This window comes from Bos indicus x Bos taurus, chromosome 6 (assembly GCF_003369695.1).
Source record: "Bos indicus x Bos taurus breed Angus x Brahman F1 hybrid chromosome 6, Bos_hybrid_MaternalHap_v2.0, whole genome shotgun sequence".
Lineage (NCBI taxonomy): Eukaryota > Metazoa > Chordata > Mammalia > Artiodactyla > Bovidae > Bos > Bos indicus x Bos taurus.
This window is the reverse complement of record NC_040081.1, coordinates 116,328,941-116,352,400: the sequence shown is the minus strand read 5'-3', so window position 1 is coordinate 116,352,400 and position 23,460 is coordinate 116,328,941. Positions and strand designations below refer to the sequence as shown.

The 23,460-nt window shown below is 59.1% G+C and overlaps 1 protein-coding gene across 1 annotated transcript; it reads left to right on the top strand.

The window, feature by feature from the left end:
• The first annotated feature begins 9,018 nt into the window (after window positions 1-9,018).
• Window positions 9,019-13,340, top strand: LOC113894662 (vegetative cell wall protein gp1-like). The gene is made up of 7 exons (XM_027545321.1): window positions 9,019-9,151; window positions 9,733-9,887; window positions 9,983-10,203; window positions 10,701-10,873; window positions 12,497-12,600; window positions 12,845-12,972; window positions 13,103-13,340. The coding sequence occupies exons 1-7, from the start codon at window positions 9,019-9,021 to the stop codon at window positions 13,338-13,340; spliced, it is 1,152 nt and encodes a 383-aa protein (XP_027401122.1).
• The last annotated feature ends 10,120 nt before the right edge of the window (window positions 13,341-23,460 follow it).

The following is a 23,460-nucleotide window of genomic DNA, read 5'->3' as shown; positions in this document are numbered from 1 at the left end:
CTTTGTGGGGAAGGGGCCAGGAGGGGCCAGGAGGGGCCACACGGCAGAGATGAGGGTGGGGGCAGGGTCAGTCGAGGGGCGGAGGTCAGTACCTAGAATCTTCTGGAAGCTCCACCCCCGGGGGATGGGCCGGCCAGCTGGGACTCTACCCCAGTGGTCACCTGGCTGCAGAGGGGTGCTGACGGGCACTCACGCCTGTTTCACGGATGCAGAGAAGAGGCCCCGGGGACCCCACCCCGAGGGCAGCAGGGAGCCCACCGCCTCAGCCAGCACAGATCCAGCTCTGGTGGGATGTGGGAAAGTCCTGCAGCCCGGCTCTGGGGTCTTGGTGTGTGTCTGCATAACACGGGAGACACCTCGCGTGACACCGGCCAGCTCCGCATATGCACACGCCAGGCACACGCCGGGCTCACACACCTTCCCGTGCGGGGCCCTGCTCCGTTCCCACACACACAGGACCAGGCCTCTGTCTCAGGAAACCCAGGCTCCCCCCGCACCCACGTGCCCCACCTCCAGACAGCACATGTCCATCCCGCCCTCAGCTATTTGGGACCCCGGGTTTCCCACTGTTTCCCCCAGAAGGAGAAGCTTCATGGAGTCCCTGCGGCAGTGAGAAGCCAGGGCTGGGTGGGTTGGGGGGACCCCAGCTGAGGACGCCTGGGGGTGAAGCATGACCCCATGGGTGAGGGGCACAGGCCGGTTCCCAGCTGGGGGTGCTGTGCCCCCTGCTGGGGTGTCAGGGAGCCAAGAGCTGGGACGCGGAGGAGGGACGGGGTGGGAGCAGCACCCCAGAAGGGGTGGAGTCAGGGGGGCAGGCAGGGGCTGTGTGTGCAGCCCGCCCTCCCAGGAGCCCATGGAGGTGGACCCCCGTGGGAACAGGTGGGCATGGCAGACCCCCAAGCCAGAAGGAGCCCAAAAAAACCACCTGTGCAGACAGAAGGGCCGGAGAGGACCCCTTGGCTCTCTCTGCAGGATGACCTCCGCAAAGGACGTGGGGAGCGGGCCCCGCCCACGGTCACCCCGGCCTCCGGGCCTCGGGACCGGGCAGCCCTGGAGACCAGGCTGTCACCTGCCAGGACGGCGAGAAGCCCCAGGCGGGCTGTCCCGGCATCAGGGAGGCCCCGGGCCGGCTTTCCAGCTGTGCTGTCCCCGCCCTGCAGCCACCTCCTCCCCCGCCCAGCCCACACCCACCACTGTCCTCGCATCTCCCTGCCTGGCGCTGTCCTGCTGGAGCGGGCGGGTGGAAACATGACAGATGGGCAGAGATCTGTGTGGACCCCTGGACACCACGGACCCCGGGGCCTCACCCTGCCCTTGGGGGCCCACAGCAGTAGGAGAGCCCAAAGACCCCCAGAGACCCCCAGTGCCATACCTGGGAGCAGCCAAACTAGGGCACTGGGGGCTCAGGGCTGCCTGTCCTCCAGGACCCGAGACCCCTCCCGTGCTTGTCCTGCTGTGGGCCGTCAGCCAGTCCTGCCTCGGACGCCACCATGACGCCCGGCCCCCACTGGGCACCTCGGGCAGCAGGGGGCTGCCCACGGCCCCTCAGAGCTCCGGACCCCAGTCCCACCTGCGTCAGCCTCCCGTCACATCCTGGCCTGAGGATGGAGGGCTGGTCCTCCTAGGACCGGCTCCCTGCGGGCCCTGCCTTGGGGTGGGGGCCCACCATTCACAACTGGGTGATTTCATCTTAAGAGCTGGGGCGCAAGGTCCAGGCTGGGGCCCGGCCCGGAACTGCCTTTAAGTGAATGTGTTTGGGGGGGGCGTGGGTGCGACCCCCCTCGGGGCAGGGGTGTCCATTCCTGGGCCTGGAAGGAGCTGACAGGCCGGTCCCCAGCCCACACAAAGGCTGCGGCAGATGAAATGGTGTTTGCCTGCTTATGTGAAGAGTGATGGAACTTTAAATGAATCGCTGACCTTTCTGGAATGACAGGTGACCCGAGCCATATCTGAGGTGGGTATCGAAAATTGCTGCTGCTGCCCGAAAATAAACAATAAGACAGCAAATGTGGTTTGAAAAAATTGACTGGCTTCACCACGGGGCGGGGGTGGGGGAGGGAACGATGCCGTGCGGCTCACAGCCCCCGGCTCTGCCCCTCCCCGGGGCTCCAGGGAGGCCCAGGGGAGGGGCACCTTCCAACTCACGTGCCCGGGGACTGCGCCCAGGCTCACCCGACTGCAGGCCAGCACTGGCCGGGGCAGGCCTCCCACCGCTCCAGCCCTCAGCCTCCAGAATGCTCCGCCACCACCCAGGTGGGCTCTCACGGCCCAGAAGTCCCCGTGGGACCAGGGAGCCCAGCTCCCTGGGGTCTGGGCACAGCTGCAACGCCCAGCAGGTGTGTCCCCACCACACGCCCTGGACTGCCCAGCGTCCAGCACCATCCTGGCCTCCACCTCCTCCAGGAAGACCCCACCCTGCTGCCGGGGTGGGCAAGGCCAGGCCGGGGCCTCCAACAGCAGAGGGTCTCTCCTGGAAAGGGCCTCTGGAGTTAGGGGAGCCGCAGCCCCAAATTCACATGAACGAGGACGAGGTTGTCACTGCAGGCAGGAGGGGTGGGGCCTGCTGCCGAGCAACCGGCAGGGAGGCTCATCTCAGGAGGGTGAGGCCGCCCGCAAGAAAGCAGCCCCCCATGGCAAGCACCTCCCTGCCAGACCCCAGGAAGACCCCAGGAAGCACAAGGCGTGCTCTAGAATATTCACCTAAAGCCACAAGACTGAGCCCTGCACCCAGGCTCCCCTTACGTAGCACCCAGCACCCCACTGCCCCCGCTGCACCCCACACCCCACACTCCACACCCCACATCATATCCTGCACCCCACCACCCCCCGAACCCAACCAGACCACACTCCACTCCACACCCCACAGCCCACCACACACCCCAACCCCAAACACCGCCCTGACCCCTGACCCATGCCTGACCCCTGACCCCCTCTAGCCCCATGTGAGACTGCCTCCCTCTGTCTGAACCTGCTCTCGGGCTCCTGGGGAGAGTCTGGTTCCTACTACCTCCCCATCTCATCACCCCTCCTCCTGGTGTGCAGACATCCCCCCGATCCCACCACCCCTTCTCTTGTCCCCACCTCATCTGTGGTGTCCCTTGTCCACTGCAGGGTCACCTCCCACTCCCTGCAGCTCACTTGCGGCAGAGGCTCCGGCGGGCATCTTGGACGAGACCAGCAGTCGCTGCCCCTGTAGCACCGAGACCAGCCTCACTGGAGAAACTCAGGGTGGGCCGGCCCCGCTGGGTCATCCCACATCAGAGCTTGACACTGGCTGAGTCAGAGACCTCCAGGACCTCCAGCCAGAACCCCCAACATGGCCCCTCCGAGTGCTGGGGGACAGTGTCCCAGGAGGACCAGATTGGGTGGTCTCACTTTGGAGGACCTGGGAGGGCCCCTGAGTCAATCCACCTGCTTCCAGGGGTAGTAACATGTCCTGCCTCCTGGGGACAGGGACAGTGTCCACGCCCACAGACAGCCTCTTGTGGCTACGTGACAGGTGACCTGCACAGTCCCAGTCCCACCAAACAGACGCCCTGCCCCCACCAGAGCCCCGCCCCACCAGACAGATGCCCCGCCTCACCAGGCAGACACCCCACCCCACCAGGCAGACACCCGACCCCCACCAAACAAAGGCCCCACCCACCAGACACACACTCCGCCCACCAGACAGATCAGATCAGATCAGATCAGTCGCTCAGTCGTGTCCGACTCTTTGCGACCCTATGAATTGTGGCACGCCAGGCCTCCCTGTCCATCACCAACTCCCGGAGTTCACTGAGACTCATGTCCATCAAGTCAGTGATGCCATCCAGCCATCGCATCCTCTGTCGTCCCCTTCTCCTCCTGCCCCCAATCCCTCCCAGCATCAGAGTCTTTTCCAATGAGTCAACTCTTCGCATGAGGTGGCCAAAGTACTGGAGTTTCAGCTTCAGCATCATTCCTTCCAAAGAAATCCCAGGGCTGATCTCCTTCAGAATGGACCGGTTGGATCTCCTTGCAGTCCAAGGGACTCTCAAGAGTCTTCTCCAACACCACAGTTCAAAAGCATCAATTCTTCAGTGCTCAGCCTTCTTCACAGTCCAACTCTCACATCCATACATGACCACAGGAAAAACCATAGCCTTGACTAGAGGAACCTTTGTTGGCAAAGTAATGTCTCTGCTTTTGAATATGCTATCTAGGTTGGTCATAACTTTCCTTCCAAGGAGTAAGCGTCTTTTAATTTCATGGCTGCAGTCACCATCTGCAGTGATTTTGGAGCCCAGAAAAATAAAGTCTGACACTGTTTCCACTATTTCCCCATCTATTTCCCATGAAGTGGTGGGACCGGATGCCATGATCTTCATTTTCTGAATGTTGAGCTTTAAGCCAGCTTTTTCACTTTCCTCTTTCACTTTCATCAACGGGCTCTTTAGTTCTTCTTCACTTTCTGCCATAAGGGTGGTGTCATCTGCATATCTGAGGTTATTGATATTTCTCCCAGCAATCTTGATTCCAGCTTGTGGTTCTTCCAGTCCACCGTTTCTCATGATGTACTCTGCATATAAGTTAAATAAACAGGGTGACAATATACAACCTTGACGAACACCTTTTCCTATTTGGAACCAGTCTGTTGTTCCATGTCCAGTTCTAACTGTTGCTTCCTGACCTGCATACAAATTTCTCAAGAGGCAGATCAGGTGGTCTGATATTCCCATCTCTTTCAGAATTTTCCACAGTTTATTGTGATCCACACAGTCATAGGCTTTGGCATAGGCAATAAAGCAGAAATAGATGTTTTTCTGGAACTCTCTTGCTTTTTCCATGATCCAGGAGATGTTGGCAATTTGATCTCTGGTTCCTCTGCCTTTTCTAAAACCAGCTTGAACATCAGGAAGTTCACGGTTCACATACTGCTGAAGCCTGGCTTGGAGAATTTTGAGCATTACTTGACTAGCGTGTGAGATGAGTGCAATTGTGCAGTAGTTTGAGCATTCTTTGGCATTGCCTTTCTTTGGGATTGGAGTGAAAACTGACCTTTTCCAGTCCTGTGGCCACTGCTGAGTTTTCCAAATTTGCTGGCATATTGAGTGCAGCACTTTCACAGCATCATCTTTCAGGATTTGGAATAGCTCAGCTTTGTTCATAGTGATGCTTTCTAAGGCCCACTTGACTTCACATTCCAGGATGTCTGGCTCTAGGTCAGTGATCACACCATCGTGATTATCTGGTTCGTGAAGATCTTTTTTGTACAGTTCTTCTGTGTATTCTTGCCATCTCTTCTTAATATCTTCTGCTTCTGTTAGGTCCATACCATTTCTGTCCTTTATCGAGCTCATCTTTGTATGAAATATTCCTTTGGTATCTCTGATTTTCTTGAAGAGATCCCTAGTCTTTCCCATTCTGTTGTTTTCCTCTATTTCTTTGCATTGATTGCTGAGGAAGGCTTTCTTATCTCTTTTTGCTATTCTTTGGAACTCTGCATTCAGATGTTTATATCTTTCCTTTTCTCCTTTGCTTTTCGCTTCTCTTCTTTTCACAGCTATTTTAAGGCCTCCCCAGACAGCCATTTTGCTTTTTTGCATTTCTTTTCCATGGGGATGGTCTTGATCCCTGTCTCCTGTACAATGTCACGAACCTCATTCCCTAGTTCATCAGGCACTCTATCTATCAGATCTAGTCCCTTAAATCTATTTCTCACTTCCACTGTATAATCAAGGGATTTGATTTAGGTCATACCTGAATGGTCTAGTGGTTTTCCCTACTTTCTTCAATTTAAGTCTGAATTTGGCAATAAGGAGTTCATGGTCTGAGCCACAGTCAGCTCCCGGTCTTGTTTTTGCTGACTGTATAGAGCTTCTCCATCTTTGGCTGCAAAGGATATAATCAATCTGATTTCGGTGTTGACCATCTGGTGATGTCCACGTGTAGAGTCTTCTCTTGTGTTGTTGGAAGAGGGTGTTTGCTATGATCAGTGCATTTTCTTGGCAAAACTCTATTAGTGTTTGCCCTGCTTCATTCCGTATTCCAAGGCCAAATTTGCCTGTTACTCCAGGTGTTTCTTGACTTCCTACTTTTGCATTCCAGTCCCCTATAATGAAAAGGACAGCTTTTTGGGGTGTTAGTTCTAAAAGGTCTTGTAGGTCTTCATAGGACCGTTCAACTTCAGCATCTTCAGCATTACTGGTTGGGGCATAGGCTTGGATTACTGTGATATTGAATGGTTTGCCTTGGAAACGAACAGAGATCATTCTGTCGTTTTTGAGATTGCATCCAAGTACTGCATTTCAGACTCTTTTGTTGACCATGATGGCCACTCCATTTCTTCTGAGGGATTCCTTCCGCAGTAGTAGATATAATGGTCATCTGAGTTAAATTCACCCATTCCAGTCCATTTCAGTTCGCTGATTCCTAGAATGTCGACATTCACTCTTGCCATTTCTTGTTTGACCACTTCCAATTTGCCTTGATTCATGGACCTGACATTCCAGGTTCCTATGCAATATTGCTGTTTACAGCATCGGACCTTGCTTCTATCACGAGTCACATCCACAACTGGGTATTGTTTTTGCTTTGGCTCCATCCCTTCATTCTTTCTGGAGTTATTTCTCCACTGATCTCCAGTAGCATATTGGGCACCTACTGACCTGGGGAGTTCCTCTTTCAGTATCCTATCATTTTGCCTTTTCGTACTGTTCATGGGGTTCTCAAGGCAAGAACACTGAAGTGGTTTGCCATTCCCTTCTCCAGTGGACCACATTCTGTCAAATCTCTCCACCATGACCCCGCCCGTCTTGGGTTGCCCCATGGGCATGGCTTAGTTTCATTGAGTTAGACAAGGCTGTGGTCCTAGTGTGATTAGATTGACTAGTTTTCTGTGACGCCCCGCCCCACCAGACGCCCCGCCCCCCAGACGGACGTCCCACCCCACTGGGCAGACACCCGACCCCCACCAAACAAACGCCCTGCCCACTAGACAGGCGCCCCACCCCCAGACAGAGCCCCGCCCACCAGACAGAGCTCCGCCCCCACCAGAGCCCCGCCCCACCAGACACACACCCCGCCCACCAGACACCCCGCCCCTCAAGACAGATGCCCCGCCCACCAGGCAGACGCCCCGCCCACCAGGCAGACGCCCCGCACACCGGACACACGCCCCGCACACCAGACACATGCCCCGCCCCAGACCCAGCGCCTCATCTCTTTCAGCAGCAGGGCCAGCCTGGCCTGCGGTCCATCCAGTCCGGGTCCAGGCGGGGGTGAGGCTCCTCGGGCGGCCTCTCGGGCAGCCCCTGCGTCCTCCCTGTGCCCTCGGCCTGCTCGCACAGCACGACAGAGGTGACACGCCCCACATGCCCCCAAAGTGGGGGAGCAGCCCACTCACTGGGCCCAGGCGGGACACGCCCCTCCAAACCCGAGAGTCCGCGGGGTTCTAGGCCCGGTCAGCCCTCTGGTCTTCTCTGTTTCTCTAAAATGCAGCCGCTGAAGCCCCCGGGTCCTCCCCACCTCTTTCGTCCAGACTCCAAGTGCTCCCTGTGGAGCAGCTTTATTGAGCATCTATTTGCCCACCAGGGGTGGGGGCACCCAGACCTGCATTTCTTGCGCGGCCTGTGCCACGCCTGGGCCAGGATGGCCCTGGAGCAGTGGCTCCGCAGGGCTCAGGCCCTGACCCGGAAGTCGGGGCCTGAGTTAACATACCCACACTGCAGGCGCTGTTCTAAAAGAGCTTTGTGGTTGTCACTCACACCGTGCAGTCCACCTGCGTAATCCAGGGGCTTGGCACATTACATTATTTACTTTAGGGAACACCTGCCGTCGGAACCAGTTTTAGGCGCACAATCCAGGGGCCCGAAATACATTCACGTGGTTGTTCAGCCGTCTCCACCTTCCGTCCACGGAACTTCTTCACCATCTCGTTAGAAACTCTACCTAATAAACTTCAACTAGCCCCTCTGTCAGCTCCTGGCACCAACCACCTACTTTCCGTCTCTGTGAATTGACTCCCCTGGATACCAGAGCAGAAGGTGCTCAGGTTTATCTGTGTTGTAGCAGGTGTCGGAATCTCCTTCCTTTTTAAGCCCAAATAATATTCCCCGGACACTTGGGTGGCTTCCTTGTCTTAGCTGTTGTGCCTAATGCTGCTTTGAAATGGGTGCACAAATACCTCTTCAATTTCAATTCTTTGGCATATAAATTCAAGCGTGGGCTTGCGGGACCGTAGGATGGCTCTGTGTTTAATTTTTTGAGGACCCGCCATCCTCTTTTCCGCAGTGGCTGCGCCTTTTTACACGGCCGCCAACGGTGCCCGAGGCTGTCAGTTTCTCCACATCCTCACCAGCACGGTTGTTTCCTGTTTAGGGGGATTTCCTGTTTTTGTCTTTGCTCATGGCCATCGTCATGGGTGTGAGGTGGTATCTCAGAGTGGTTTTGACTTGCGTCTATTTACATCATTTTGCAGATGTTAACACACACAGAAAAGTAGTGAGATGATCCGTACAAAGGACCCAAGTACCCACTGCCCTTCAACAGTTCAGGAATCTGGTTTCGTCTCTACCCCCACCCCCAGGTAATCTGAGAATAAGTTCTTCACAAACCCTTTCAGCCGGATGTGCTTCAGCGTGTATTTCTAAAGGATGAGGAGACTTTCAACAAAACAAAATCCCTAAAAATGGCCACCGCTAACCCACAACAGGCAGACTGGTGTTTTCCCGGTACCTGGTTTGTTCACATCAAGCCTAGGTGAGGCCTCCGTCGCCGTCGACGCATCTTCTGATTCATAGGTCGCGGGGAAATCAAGTCACCTCAAGCCCCCGCTGCCACCCCTGCACCCCCACACCCCCATGACAGAATTCCACTGCCCTCTCCACCCCTCGCCCCAGCCCGTCACACCCTGAATTGCTGGTGCAGCTGCACCCACCGCCCCTGTCTGCTCCAAGCAGGGGGTGGGGGGCCTGGTTCCTGGGGAGGGGGATTGATGGGCAGACAGTGAGCCCAGCCCAGGGGCAGGGGTCTGAGATGACACGCAGCAGCGGCACCATGACCCTCCGAGAATCCCAGGCCGGGACAAGAGGTGCAGTCAGACCGCAGACAGAGGACCCCAAGCTGGGCACAGGGGCCTGGCGGGACACGGGGGGTGGCGGGCACACCAGGGCAGCCGGCCAGGTTCCAGGTGTGGGCACTGAGCAGGGCCTTGCCCACCGCCAGTTCCCCGGAGCCAGCAGAAGCCCCTGGCGGGGCCCAAGCCAGGGTGTGGCTCTGCCGTGTGCGCACCTCTGAACCCCAGCCCCTCCCACTGCCCACCTGCCTCCTGGTGGGCGCCAAGGCCTCCGCAGCAGTTGGAACGTTTATCACCGCGTCCTTCACCGGCCCCTGCTCCTCGCCCGAGGGAGAGCCATTCGGATCTGCCCAAGCTGAACAATACAATATTTCTGTTGAGCTGTGAAGTTGATTAATAATTTGGAAATGAAATCAATACAGGCCCTGCTTTTCATTCCTGGAGTGCCCTGTGCCCAGGACACCACCGAGGCGGCTGAGGGCGGCGGGGCTCGGGCGGGGGTGCTGCCGATCTGCTGGCCGGACTTTTACACTCACTTTCCTGGAATTTTCTGGGGCAGCAGGAGCACCGTCAGGCTGCAAACGCCTAGGCTCAGTGGAGGACAGCCGTTGCTCCTTCACCTTGGGGTCCTTGCAGAGACAGCACCCCCCAAACCAGGACGCAGGCCCCTCTCCCTGCGTCTCTCACTCTCACAGGGAGGCCAGGTCTGCACCTACCCCACCTCCCTCGAAGCCTGGGCTTTGGTGGAGGCTCAGCCACACCCCCCGTGGCTTCCCTGAGCTCTCGATCACCCATGACCCCCAGACTGTCCCCCTCAGCCCCCAGCAGCCCGTCCACCCTCAGCCCTCCGGTGGCCCATCCATTCTCAGCGCCCCGGCAGCCCATCCCCCTCAGCCCCCGGCGGCCCGTCCACCCTCAGCCCCCTGGCACCCTTTCTGGCTGCAGGGCGCAGGGGCTCATCCTTCCCCAGGACCCTCAGGGCCGGCCCATTACCCACCCCAGTACACCGAGCCCAGGGGCAGCCACGCCCATCTGCGCCCCGGAAGCCCCGGCTGCCCTCAGCCTGCCAGCTGTCCTCTCTGCCTGGGAACGGATGGGCTAGTCCTGCGGCTCCAGCCTCCAGACCCAGAGCTGCCCGAGGGAAGCCCCAGGGCAGAGGAGAGCAGGTACGCGTGAGGGGCGAGTGAGCAAGCGAAGTGGAGAAGAGACAGACGGACTGACGGCCTGCTCAGGAAGGGCACGAGGGCCGCCAGGGGTCCACAGAGACCGTGACCTGGGGAACCAGGGGAGCCCCGGCCTGGGGGCCAGAGCAGCAAGGGACCCTACAGCACCAGGCGGGGGAGAGGCCTGGAGGACCACAGGCAGCATGCTGTGGGGTCGCGCAGGTCGGGGGACGGGGGCCAGGCCTGAGGAGCTGCTCGCAGGGCTCAGAACGCACGCTCAGCTCAGAGTTGGTGCCGTGAGCCGGCCGCTCCGCCGGCCCGCCCACCCACAGCCACCCCAGAGTCCTGCCCAGACCAGCCTCCTAACTGCCGGCCCCACGGCCCCTGCCCGTCTTGCCCAGCACCTGGCCCGAGAGCTGCCCCTGGCCTCCTGGGAGCCAATCCCTCCACAGCGGCTGCAGTGTCCAGCAGGCAGCTCTCAGAGCCCCGGCCCGCCCCAGGGCACCAGGGAAGCTGCGGGTCCCCATCTCTGTGGCCGACCCTGTTGCCCCTCCTGATGCTGCCAAGCATGGCCCAGCCTTGCCCGCTGGTGCCAGCAGCGTGACTTTGACCCCTATCTGTGACCCTGGGTGTATTCGAGGCCGAGCACCTCACCTGGAAAGTGGGGGCACAGGTGAGTCGCCCCACGAGCAGTCCGGTACCCAGACCACTCCAGTGTGCAGAAGAGGAACCTGTTCACTTGCTCAGATGGGGCCTGGGTGTGGGGAACGCGGGGTCCGGCCCTGTGCCCCTGAGGCCCTCTTGCTGGAAGACTCCAGTCGGGGCACCCCAGCCTGAGGCCTAGCAGCCCACAGGCTGTCTGCCGCCACCGTCTGTCCTGGAGACCGACCCTCAGACCCAGACACCGGCCACGGGAGGCAGCTCCCGGGGTGGTGGCCCCCAGGCCCGCCAGCAGGGGTGCCCTGGGTCTGAGAGGGCAGATGGCTCCCTGGCCAAACGCACTCTCGCTTGCTGAGACGGCCGGGCACTGAGGCCCAAGCTGCAGTGGCTACGCCATACGGACCAGGTCCAGTGAGGAGGCCTGGGCACGGAGCCCTGGGCCTCATCAGAGCCCTGGGTCTCACTGGGGCCCTGGGTCTCATCAGCGCGGCAGACAGCAGGCCGGTGTGGAGCCGTGAGGGCCGTGCCTGCCCGGATCGGCACATCGGGAAGGCGGTCCAGCGGGCAAATGCGGCGGGCGAGTGCAGAGGCGGATTGGCTGCCCGGTGTCGGGGCAGCTCCCTGAGAACCAAAGTTCCTTGACCCCCGGGGGCGGGGGAGGCGCTTTATAGGAGCCATTGACCGGCAGCATTGATCCTCAAGAATGTATCGCACAAATCATTTTGCACTAAACTGCGGAATCGATGGAGAAATCTCCCGGAAAATTTATATTAAAAGTCTCTGTTTGCCTAAATGAGTTCCCTGTGCCCCATATTGAATATTTGGCTGATGAATTGAATGGGTTTAAATTTGAACATTGCAGACCCATTAAAGAATGAATTCTTAAATCAAATCCTGCCATTTATGATTGAAATGAGATTTCCTCTGCGAGGGACCAGCCGCTGTATAAATCAGCTATGCGTTTTATACTGAACCATAAACAAGATATAATTCTTTTAAATACACAACAGGTACCTTAAATCTTTTGATGCATCTTGTATTTATCTGAAGTGGGGATTGCTGTATTTACACCGGGTCGTGTAGGGCCCTTGACAACGCTGCCTGTGAAGGTGAAGGTCTCCGTGCTGCAGGGCTGGGTCCTGCACAGGGAGGGAGGGAGGCGAAGTCCAGCCTGGCCGCCCGCCAGTGCCCACAGCGCGGCCCCTCACACGTGCCCGCGGGCACATGAGAAAGTGTACACAGTGCACACGGGCTCGGGCACCTGAGCTTGCTCGAGGGGCCCACACGCACACACGTTTGTGCAGGTGAACACAGCAGGTGGGGAGGCACGCCTACTTGTGCACACACACGAACAAGCACGCACACGCTGGCACATGCACGTGGCACTCGTACACACAGCAGAGTCACACGCGCACACGTCACCCCCTACACGTCACCATCGACGCTCCTGCACACACACACACGTGAGCATGAGCACCCACCTGCACGCATGCTGTCCTACGATACACACGCCGGAAACACACGTGCACACATCCACCAACACGAGAAACCACACACGCACTCACATCAAGGCTCGCCCAGGACCCGAGGGCCTCAGGCCACACCGGGCTGTTCTCGTGCCGCGGGGCCTTCTCAGCACCGTGGGCTCTGCCGCACTGGCCTGATTCCAGGAGCCGAGAGAAGCCTCCCTGTCACGTCCTGAACTCCCGGCTGCCGCCCACGCCTGGCACCTACACCCAGGTGCCTCCGGCCTCTGTACACCCACCTGTCCTCCAGGAAGAGCCAGGGTGGGCACCAGAAGCCTCTGAGTCATTAAAGACGCCAGCGGGGCATCCAGGAAAGCTTCCTGGGGGAGGCAACACCAGTGCTGAGCCCAGGATGAACGCGGTCTTCCTCCCTGGTCTGGGTTTGAGGCCAGCAGGCACATCTCGCGTGGACTGACCCTTCCAGAAACTCTCTCAGGCCGTCTGTGCCTGGCCTTCAGCCACACCCACGGGCAAGCCTCAAGGACTCCCAGCCCTCAGCTGACTACTTGGGCTGGAAGGGGCTCTGCTGCCTGTCAGCAGCAGGGAATACCAAGGAAGGGCCCCCAAAGCCTCCCCAGCCAGTGAGGTGAGTGTCTGGAGTGTCAGATGGGGAGACTAAGGCTGGGGAGAGGGGGGTGAGAGCTGCAGACACTCATCCAGAGGCTGGAACCTCCCCGAGAGGGGCCAGCGCAGGAATCCCTCCGGTCAACCCCCAGGTCACACGCGCCACCCCCAGCCTCCCTGCTCGCTCCAGAGCCCGCTCCCACTGCCCTCTGCATCCTGGTGGTGCAGCACATCCTGTCTGCCTGCCTGGACGGGGGGTCCCTCACTCCCCGGCACCACGCCCCATCCCGCATTCTCAGAGCCTTCCGCCCTTGCTGGCAGCCCCGCGGAGCTCAGGTGCACACGCCCAGCGGCCCCAGGCCCCCCACCCCTCACCAGCATCCCACCTAGCCATCCCCCAGGCTGATTCTCGTAAAGCTAGCCCTCCCAGGTCCCCCTGCCCACCCCACTAACCCCCACGGCCACCTGCCCCCGCTGGGCTCCCACAATGGCCACGGCACCCAGAGAAAGTGCTCAAAACACCATCCTGAAAATGCATCGAAATGGGTGTTTTTGAAAAGTACAACTTCCCCCACGAAAGGCCCCAGAACGCCCCCCAGGCCTCTCTCATTGCTCAACACAGGCTGTTCCAGAAACGGAAGAGGGCAGGCCCAACCTCGCTGCCCAGACAACAAAACAAGCACACGCAGATGGCAGAGAGGAGATCAAACAGGGCCGAGACACATGTGTATGTATACACACAGCTGTGTGTGTGTACACGTGTGTGTGGTCAGAGGCATGTACACACACAGATGTGTGTGCTGTGTATATGCACAAAGGAGTGTACATGTGTGCACAGGTGTGTGCACATATACAGGTGTGTGTGTAGAGACATGTGCGTGTACATATACAGTTGTGTGTGTGTGTGTGCACCTGTGTACAGGTGTGTGTGCATATACAGGTGTGTGTACACATCTGGACAGGTATATGTGTGTATATAGGTCTGTGCATGCACATGTGTACAAACGTGTGTGCATATACAGATTTGTGTGCACGTGTGTGTGCATATGGGTATTATGTCCAGGTGTGTGTATACACACAGGCACACATGTGTGTACCACAAGTACATTTCCATTTTTAATAAAGTGCTTCTAACTGAACCCAGCAGTGTGTTCTAATGACAGCTTGCACTTCCTAGGTCAACATGGCTCAGCTCCATCAGGAGCCAAAGGGAGAAAAATGACGTGACCGTCTCAGATGAGGAAGTGTGTTTGGTGAGTTTAACATCTATCTGTATTTTGTTAAATCTCTTTAAAACGAGCCTTGAAAGGGGATTGGATTATTACACAGAGAAAGACCGAACTGTCTCCCCAGCTCAGGCCAAATGCAAAGATGTAGCGGTTGAGGCCATATCAGCAAGTTTTGGGAATGGATGTAAAAAAGTTGGAGAAGTCAACAGAAGAAATGAGCAGGCAAATCACGGAGGGGAGAGCCGATAGGCTAACCCATTCAGAGGAGGTCGACCCACCAGGAATCAGATAAATGCAGATTCGGACACCCTCGTGCCCTGCAGAGCAGTGGGCTCCAAGGTCAGCTCAGAGCTGATGCCAGCAGAGACTGGCCAGCAGGTTTTGGAACCCGTGCAGACCCCAGGCCCACACAGCCAGGGAGGGGGCTCTGCCCCAGGGCAGTCTCATCCTGGGAGCAGTCAGGTCAGGGTGGCCAAGTGCCTGCCACCAGGGGAAGGGTGAGGGGGTGGAAGACGCTCCAGAATGGGTGGGGGGTGCAGCCACACGGCCTCGTGGAGGGAGGGACACACGCAGAGGCCACACCCAAGCCTAAGCGTCCCTTCTCTGTTATTGCCCCATGAGCTTGGACTCACTGTACCCACCACTCCCTAGGAAATGCAGGGCTGCTCTTGCGGCCTCTGGCCCTGTGTTCTCGCTGATGGGTCGACACGAAACCTTGCTTCACGTGAGTTTCTGTTTAAAGACAGCTTCGCGAGGGCACTGTCACTGGCTCCGCCGCACTGACCCTGTAGGCAGCACCATCGCGCGGCCAGGACGGAGCCCACCCGGCACACTGGGTCCCCCATGGGGCCGGTCGGCCTCCTGCGCACAGATCACTGGGTGTGACGAGCTCTCGGCCGGGGCCACAAGAGCCGCAAAGTCACCCCTGAAGCAGGAGAGCGGAGACGCACCCCGCGGGGGCGGGAAGACGGCTCTTCTGGGGGTGGGGGGCGGGGGCGACCTCTCCCGTGGCTCTGCGCACGTCCATCCCAGGTGCCCTCGAGGGCTCCCCAGGGCCGACGGCGCAGACAAGCGGGGCCTCACGAGCAGGTGGGCTAGCAGAGACAGAACCCTCGAGCACTGGAGACTGCCACCGTCCACAAACCGCTCCCCACCCTGCTCCTCAGAGCCCGCCTGCCAGCACCTTGGCGGGAGAGGCAGGAGGGGCCTGCCGCCGGTGTCTGGAGGGCCCCCATTTGCCATTTTGGCAGAGAGCAGCTGACTGCATCTCGAGGCTCCAGCAGCTGGACCCCCGGCCGTCAGGCTGGCTCTGCCGCCCACCCTCCCTGGGGTGCTGAACGCCCGGCCCCCAGGAAGGCAGGGAGATCCTCAGAGCATGGGCCACGGGCTATGACTTGGGAGCCTCTGTCACTAAAGGGAAGAAAGGGAGACTGGATGTCACAAGATGGTGACACTAAAGGAAACAAGAAAAATAAATAAATAGAAAAGGAAACAAGACAGATAATGATAAAGTAAAATAAAACACGGGAGGCCGGCCTTGCACCTTCCGGGAAGGAAACGCTCCTGGAACTGCAAGGGCGCTGGCTCAGCTCCGCGTCTGAGGTTGGACGAGCCATGGGTGGGTGGGGGCACTGAGCAGTGGGCGGGGCCCCCGCGGCCAGGACCAGCCGGGGGCAAGGAGGGGAGGTGGACGGGAGGGGTTCAGAGGCAGTTCTCCTGCCCTTTCCTGTGTAATTTCAGGTCCAGATGGCAAGCCGAGCTCTTGAGTTTGACGTGTATCATCTCAATGGAGCCGTTTTCCAAACTGGCCTCAGTCAGTCAGTTCAGTCGCTCAGTTGTGTCTGACTCTTTGCGACCCCATGGACTGCAGCACGCCAGGCCTCCCTGTCCATCACCAACTCCCAGAGTTTACTCAAACTCATGTCCATCGAGTCAGTGATGCCATCCAACCCTCTCATCCTCTGTCGTCCCCTTCTCCTCCCGCCTTCAATCTTTCCCAGCACCAGGGTCTTTTCAAGAGTCAGTTCTTCGTATCAGGTAACCAACGTATTGGAGTTTCAGCTTCAGCATCAGTCCCTCCAATGAATATTCAGGACTGACTTCCTTTAGGATGGACTGGTTGGATCTCATTGCCGTCCAAGGGACTCTCAACAGTCTCCTGTCCTTAATGATGGGCTTTTGTTTCCTCTTTGAGTTAATGGATGTTTGAGGAAGAAAGAAAGAGATGAGACTGTTTTGATGGCGGCAGATGTTTCCCGCCTTCAGCTTCTGTTAGTGACACCTAGTGCCGTGGTTACATTGTAGCCAGAGCCTAAAAAGTGGTGGCTTCTGTTTGAGAATTTTACTGAGATAGTCTTCCTGGGGCACTTGATAGCTCCTTCTAGTAAATGTTCCCGAATTGCTTAAAGCGAGCTTCCCAGGTGGCGCTAGTGGTAAAGAATCCACCTGCCAAAGCAGGAGACATGAGAGCCTTGGGTTTCATCCCTGGGTTGAGAAGATCCCCTGGAGGAGAACATGGCAACCCACTCGGGTACTCTTGCCTGGAGAATCCCGTGGACAGAGGAGCCCCGAGGGCTACAGTCTGTGGGGTTTCAAAGAGTCGGACATGACTGAAGTGACTTAGCAGGCACGCACGCAACTGCTTAGAGTAGGGGTCTTCTGAACGTCGAGTAGGAAGTTTGATGCCTGTATACATGGCTGTGTTAAATTCTCTCCATATAGGTTTGTCCAAATCCTCTGTACACACGTGAATTTTTATTTCCCGATCTGCTCAAAGACTGTCGTCACAGTTGTGGTCCTGTTGTGTTTTCTATGCTGTTAGAAGGGTTTTCTTTTCGATATTTTGATGCTATCCTGTTCTTCCCATAAAGCTTAGTGTCTTCAGTCTCTTCACCATGGAGTTTGGTGGTGGTAGTTTAGTCGCTAAGTCGTGTCCAACTCTTGTGACTCCATGGACTGTAGCCCGCCAGGCTCTTCTGACCATGGATTTCCCAGGCAAGAATCTGGAGTGGGTTGCCATTTCCTCCTCCAGGGGGATCTTCCCGACCCAAGGATTGAACCTGGGGAATCTGTGTCTCCTGCACTGGCAGAGGGATTCTTTACCACTGAGCCACCAGGGAAGCCCCACTGTGGAGTCTGCCTCGTTTTGAAGAAGTGTGTCTTTCTCCTTTCTCACACTCTCTACCTTTAGTCGTACCCGGCCTGTGGACGTTTGTGAAGGCCCAAAGACTCCCCTGCTCTGGACACAGCGTCTCCCTCTCCTCCCTGGAGTGCGGCCTGGACGTGGCAGCCAGACAGTGAAGGGCAGGGCTGCCTCCCGCCCCCACTGAGACCCCCGCACACAGGAGCCACCAGGGGAGCGAGGCACCTGGAGACCCTGCCCCACTCGAGCCTGCAGACGGCGCGGGCCTGAGCCTGAAGCACAATCAGCTGGGCCGCCGCCAGGCCCGACCCGTTGAAGCTGGGGCCCGACCCGTGGAAGCCGAGGGGCGTGAGTGCTGGTTTCTTCAGCTGCTCGGTTTGGAGAGAGTCCTCGCACAGCGGAGGGACGAATCCAGCTGGGCGCCGTTCCTCCCCGGGGTCCATTCTAGGCGTGAATGTCGGCATTCCAGCAGGAAGCAGATGGGGCTTCCCCCGTCTCTGAACCAGCCCTCACCCTGGGGGCAGCTGCCACGGTGGGAAGGGGCGAGTCCAGTGAGCCCACAGCCCCCCGGCGTGACGCCGACCTTGCGAGCCCTGGAGCCTGAGGCCCCAGGTGAGTGACAAGGACTACTGACCCTCAGAAGCCACGGATCGCAACAAACTTATAGCAAACTAGTCTTGGGCATAATTCGTAATGTGGCCACAGGTAACTAACATGTGCAGGAATTCTGAGAGGAGCTGTTGGAGCTGCCAGGAGGGATTAGCAAGATCCCACGATACTAGGTCAATACACAAGACGCAATCTCACTTCTGCCTGTGACCAGTCAATAATTAGGAAACAGAATGTTTAAACATGTTTAAATTAGCACCAAAAGTAAAATAGATGAGGATAAATTCAAATAAACTTGTGCAAGACCTGCACATAGATGACGGAGTCACGGACTGTATGGGTCGGAAGACTCAGTCCCATCAGGATGGAAGTTCTTCCAGAATTGGTTTACAGAGTTAACACACCCAGCGATCGACCCTGGGTCTCCCACATTGCAGGCAGATTCTTTACCGTCTGAGCCACCAGGGAAGCCAGAGTTAACACAGTCCTAATCAAAATGCCAGCAGCCTTTTTTGGTAAAAATGCTTGAAGCCTGGCCTAAATTTTTTGAAAGGAAAGGAGAAACTGGAGGATTTACACAAAGTGACGTCGAGACTTCCTGCAGGAACCTCCCTGGGTTCCAGCGGCTCAGAATCTGCAGTCCCCAGGCCGGGGCCCGGGTGGGGTCCCTGGTCAGGGAACTGGATCCCACACACTGCAGCAGAGGTCCCCGTGGGCAGCTGAGACCTGCCAGCCAACTAACAAACGTCTTTAAAAGACTTAACTGTAAAACTGCAGTGAGACAGATGGACCAACAGCCAGCAGGGCAGAGCAGAATCCAGAAGTGGACATGGAGACACGTCGTCTGTTTATTTCTGACATCCGGGCTTGTGGACAGGGGAAGGAACATCCTTTCCAAAAATGGAGCCAAGGACTTTGCTGATGGTGCTGTGGGTAAGAGTCGGCCTGCCAGTGCGGGGACACAGCTTTGATCCCTGGCTCTGGAAGGTTCCACATGCTGCGGAACAGCTAAGCCCGTGCTCCACAGCTACTGAGCTGGTGCTATAGAGCCCGAGACTGCAACTACGGAAGCCCGCAGACCTAGATAGACCTGCACTCCATACGTAATGAGAGGAGCCACTGCAGTGAGAAGCCCAGCTCCGCAGGGAAGAGCAGCCCCCACTGGCCGCGACTAGAGAAAGCCCACGCACAGCCACCGAGGCCCAGCACAGCCAAAATAAACGAGTAAACTACAAGTTCCTAAGTGGTGCCGGGACGAGCGAGTCAGCGTTTGGAGGCAGAGGGACAGCCCTGCTTCCTCGCGACACATCCCAGACTCACGCATGACAGGTCACGGCACAGCATGAAAGCCAAGGCTACCGGTCCTGAAGACCCCAGGACGGCTGCTCTGGGGCTTGGGGGCTGTTTAGAGACTCATCCGCAGTGGCTCGTCTGTGGTTAAGGGTCCGTTTCTGGAGCTCCCCAGAGGTGATTAGAGTGCAGGGTGCCCACACGACACGTGCAAGCCTGGCCTCCGTCAGCCCCTTCTCCTGCCCCTGTTTGTAAGGCACTCATTACATACTGATTTCTTTCCACTTGCCGGAACCACGTGGCCCAGAATTCAGAGGCCGCTGGATGGGGACCTTCATGTCTGCCTGGCCTTGCTGGCCCGTCCTTCCCGCCAAGGTCCTGGCTCCCCTGGGTCTGTCTTAAGGACTTCCTGCGGCCCATTTTCCAGGGTGGTGGCCAGCGTGACAGTCCCTCGCCCTGCTCTATCCTGAAGTTGACCATGCCTGGCTCTCTGCGTCTGAGCATGGAGACACCACCCTGGAAGCGCACCCCCGGGAGGCAAGGTGGCCCCTCGGGGATGACCCCTCCGTTTGGTGCCAGAACACGAGGAAGGGACGGTGAGATGGGCGCCCCCACAGCCAGACACACGGGGAGGTGCCGTGGGGGCACTGGGACGCCAGGGGGCCCAGGACCTTGGCCAGGCTGAGCCCAGACAGGGGGGCTGGGGTCGGGGCAGAGGGGACCCCTCCCTTCCCAGCTGGCTCAGGGTCAGCCCCGCCTCTCGCCCTCCCCACCCACCAGCCCGTCTCCCACCCCTGGTCTCTCGTCCCTGTGTTTATGTCATCGTGTTATAGACTGCATCAGCACCTACTGAAATCCACCTTGTTTTCCTGAAATAAACCAGTGGCCACGTGACCTCGGCCGTGGCGGTTGGGTGGAACGGCCCCTCCTGCTGCAGTGAGCCCCATGGGACCTGCCCTGAGCCCCCTGCTCTGTCCAGGAACAATGAGCTGCTCCCACACACGGTGGGTCCTCCTCGGCCCCTGCCTCGCCCAGGAGCTGTGCCTCCCGCACCACCAACACACCGCCAACAGTAAGTAGCACTGGTAAGTCAGCTGTTCATGTCTCTCCCATGAGACCGGAGTCGGAGAAGGCCAAACCAGAGTGGTCTGGGGGTCCACAGCCGTCAGAGACCCAGGCACCTCTGTCCTTCTGCTCCACATCCTCGCACATGGCTTCCTGCCTTGTGGTTCAAAACAGCTGCCAGAGCCCCAACCACCACATCTCTGTTTAGGAAGCAGGAAAAAAGAAATGCAAAGAACAGGGGAGTGCTTTTCCCAGGCGCTTTTAGTCACTCAGTCGTGTCCAACTCTTGTGACCCTGTGAACTGCAGTATGCCAGGTTCCCTGTCCTTCACTACGTCCCCAAGTTTCCTCAGACTCTTGTCCATTGAGGCAGTGATGCCATCCAACCATCTCATCTTCTGTCGCCCGCTGCTCCTCCTGTCCCCCGTCCTTCCCGGCTGAATCAGCTACGTTTAAGGAGCCTTCCCAAAGCTCTGTCCAGCACTTCTACTCACACCCCTCAGCAGACCCCACCGCACGGCCACACACAGCTGCAAGGAATATCGGGGGTCCAGGGAAGATGGCTGGCTTGGCTGGGAGGAGTGCGAGTGCAGCAGCTTGGGATGGGGGGTCCTGGGGGGCAAGTCTGTCCCCACCCAGCAGAACTTGAGGACAGGGCCTGGGATGAGCCCCCAGAGCCCTGCCCGAGAATACAGACCAGCACCCGCTCCTCCCTGCCAGACTGGGCAGGCCCCAGGCCTTCCTCCTGGTTGTCCCGAGGCCCCACTTCTGCAGCTCCATGACCCCAGCACGGTCTTCAAGGACCAGCAGGATCCACAGATGGGGGCAAACAGCTAGCCTTGACAGTGTCTGTCACTGTGCCCAGCGGCGAGGGCCTGCCGACCCCCTGAGGTCGCTCAGGACACGATAGCCTCGGGTCTCTGTCCGGCCCTCATGATGGGCAAAGCTCAGGCCGGGGTGCCTGGACCGGAGGCCGCTCTGCCCGGAGTGGCCCTTTAGCGGGGCTCCTTCTCGGCGCCCACCCCCGCCCTGCTCCCCGACCACTGGACCCACTGGGCAGCCACACACATCCTGCCCACACAGGCTCAGCTTCACTCTGGTCCAGCCCGGATGCCAGCACTTGGGGTCTCCATGGAGGATCCCCGGGAGCCCTCGCCCAGGCCTGGGGTCAGCAGGCAGCACCCCCAGAGCGCCCGGGAAAGGGGGCCAGTCAGAGCCCCACCGCCCCCCACCCACCTCACAGCTCAGCAGGAGCCCCCTCTCGGGGGTGCAGCCAGAGAGGACTCCGTGCTTTGCCCGGGTCCCTCGCCCCAAGCCGCAGTGGAGGCTCCACGTCATCCCGCTGAACCAACGAGGAGACAGCACAGAGGCGAGCTGCCGTGGCCTTGCGGCTGGACGGCCTCCCGCAGCCACCTAGCCGCCCTGAGACGCGCGGACCGAGCAAGTCCAGCTCGCAGAATCGCAGTGCCCAGGGCAGGGACCCTCTAGGCGACTCCTGGGACCCCCAAGCTCTGTCCAGCACTGGTCAGCGCTTTCCGGGGCCAGGGCCCCCACCCCGCTATGAGGGGCGGCCAGGCGCCCAGGAGGGCGGGCGGGTGTCCAGCTCCCCGTGGGGACTGCAGCTGCGAGGCTGGTGGCCACGCTCCCCTGGACACACGCCCTTCGGTCCGCCACTTTTTGGGGGTCCACTGGCCGCCCACCTTCCCCCCCAAGGCGCCCAAGGCCCGCTGGCCCCTCCCACGGCGGGCGGCGGTGTGCCGGTGACCTTGTGGTAACCCGAGTGCCATCCGTCAGCGGCCGGCCGCCAGGCTCCGGAACACTGCGGCAGCTCATCTGAATTCAAATTACCCTGGGAGACGCGCGGTGCCAGCCATAACTCAGCGCGGCGGGGGGAGCGCGGCCGCAGATCGGACATTACCATACATTCCTGGGGCGTCGGACAGGGCTGCTAATGAAAATATCAATCAAAAACTCGGCTGACTTAATGGTCAATTTAAATTAATTAATTGGGGAGGAGAAAAAAGTCGAGGGGGCAGCGCTGACGGCCTGTCTCCTGTGGGCGGCGAGAAGCCTGGTGCCTGGCGGGGCGCAGCCCCCAGCCCGGGAGACAGGCATCCTCTCCCGGGACCCCCAGGACCCCCGAGTGCCCCCGCCTGGGAAGAGGGGCAAGGCCTGGCCTCTCTGCCGTGGGCCACCCGTCCCACCGTCCAGATTCCCCGTCCACGGAGACAGCAGGCCGCCTCCTGCCAGGTGCCCCTCTGAGGAGCTGAGGAGCAGAGAGGCCCCTTTTCCCAGCGGGACAGGGCAGGTCTGGCAGAGGGTGGGAGAGCCACCTGCAGCTCAGGTCAGCTCACCCCCTGGACACCATGCCCCATCCTCCCGTCTGTGAAAGCGGGTAGGGGCGACCACTGCCCCCGCGCCCCACGTGTGGGTCAGGGAATTGTCTTTGACACACAGAGAGAGAGGGCAGGCCCCAGCGCACAGCCCACCATGCCCAGATGGCAGAGCCTGTGGGGACATGGGACCGTCCCGTGCCCCTCTCAGCCAAGTGGCCGTGGGAAAGGCTTCCAAGGCCCCGGGCAACAAGACAACAGGGCTCGAGGGACCCAGAGGGACCCGCAGCTCAGCGGGGGATTGGAGCTCGACAGTCAGACCCCAAGGCCCAGGGGCAACCACAGAGCAGCCAGCTGCCCGTTGCGGGGAGGGCCAGGGGAAGCGGGATCCCAGGCAGGACCTTCAGGGAGACGTCCACCGCAGACCCCCACAGATGACAGGCTTTCTACATCCTCAGGAGCAGTAACAGAGCCCTCCAGAGAGGACATAGTGACAAAGCCAGGCTGGCCTCCCTGCCGGCCGCCTGCAGATCTCGCCAAGGGAAGGCTGGCCCTGGGGTGGTTCCCAGACGCCAGGGAGGGTCCTCCTGGCTGCGGGCGCTCACCCAGAGCCCTTCCTGTAGGAGTGCCTCGCCCGCGGCCGAGAGGCACGCAGCATCCAGGGTCTCAGTCCGAGCGGTCAGGGCCAGGGCACCCTGGGGCAATGCGCGGATCGAGAGGAGGCGGGAAGCTGGAGTCTGGGACCAGGCTCTGGCTCCCAGGGCAGGGTCCCACGGTGCAAGCCCTCTGGGAGCCCAACCAGGTGCCCTTCCCCACCAAGACTCGGGGCGTGGCATCCACTCA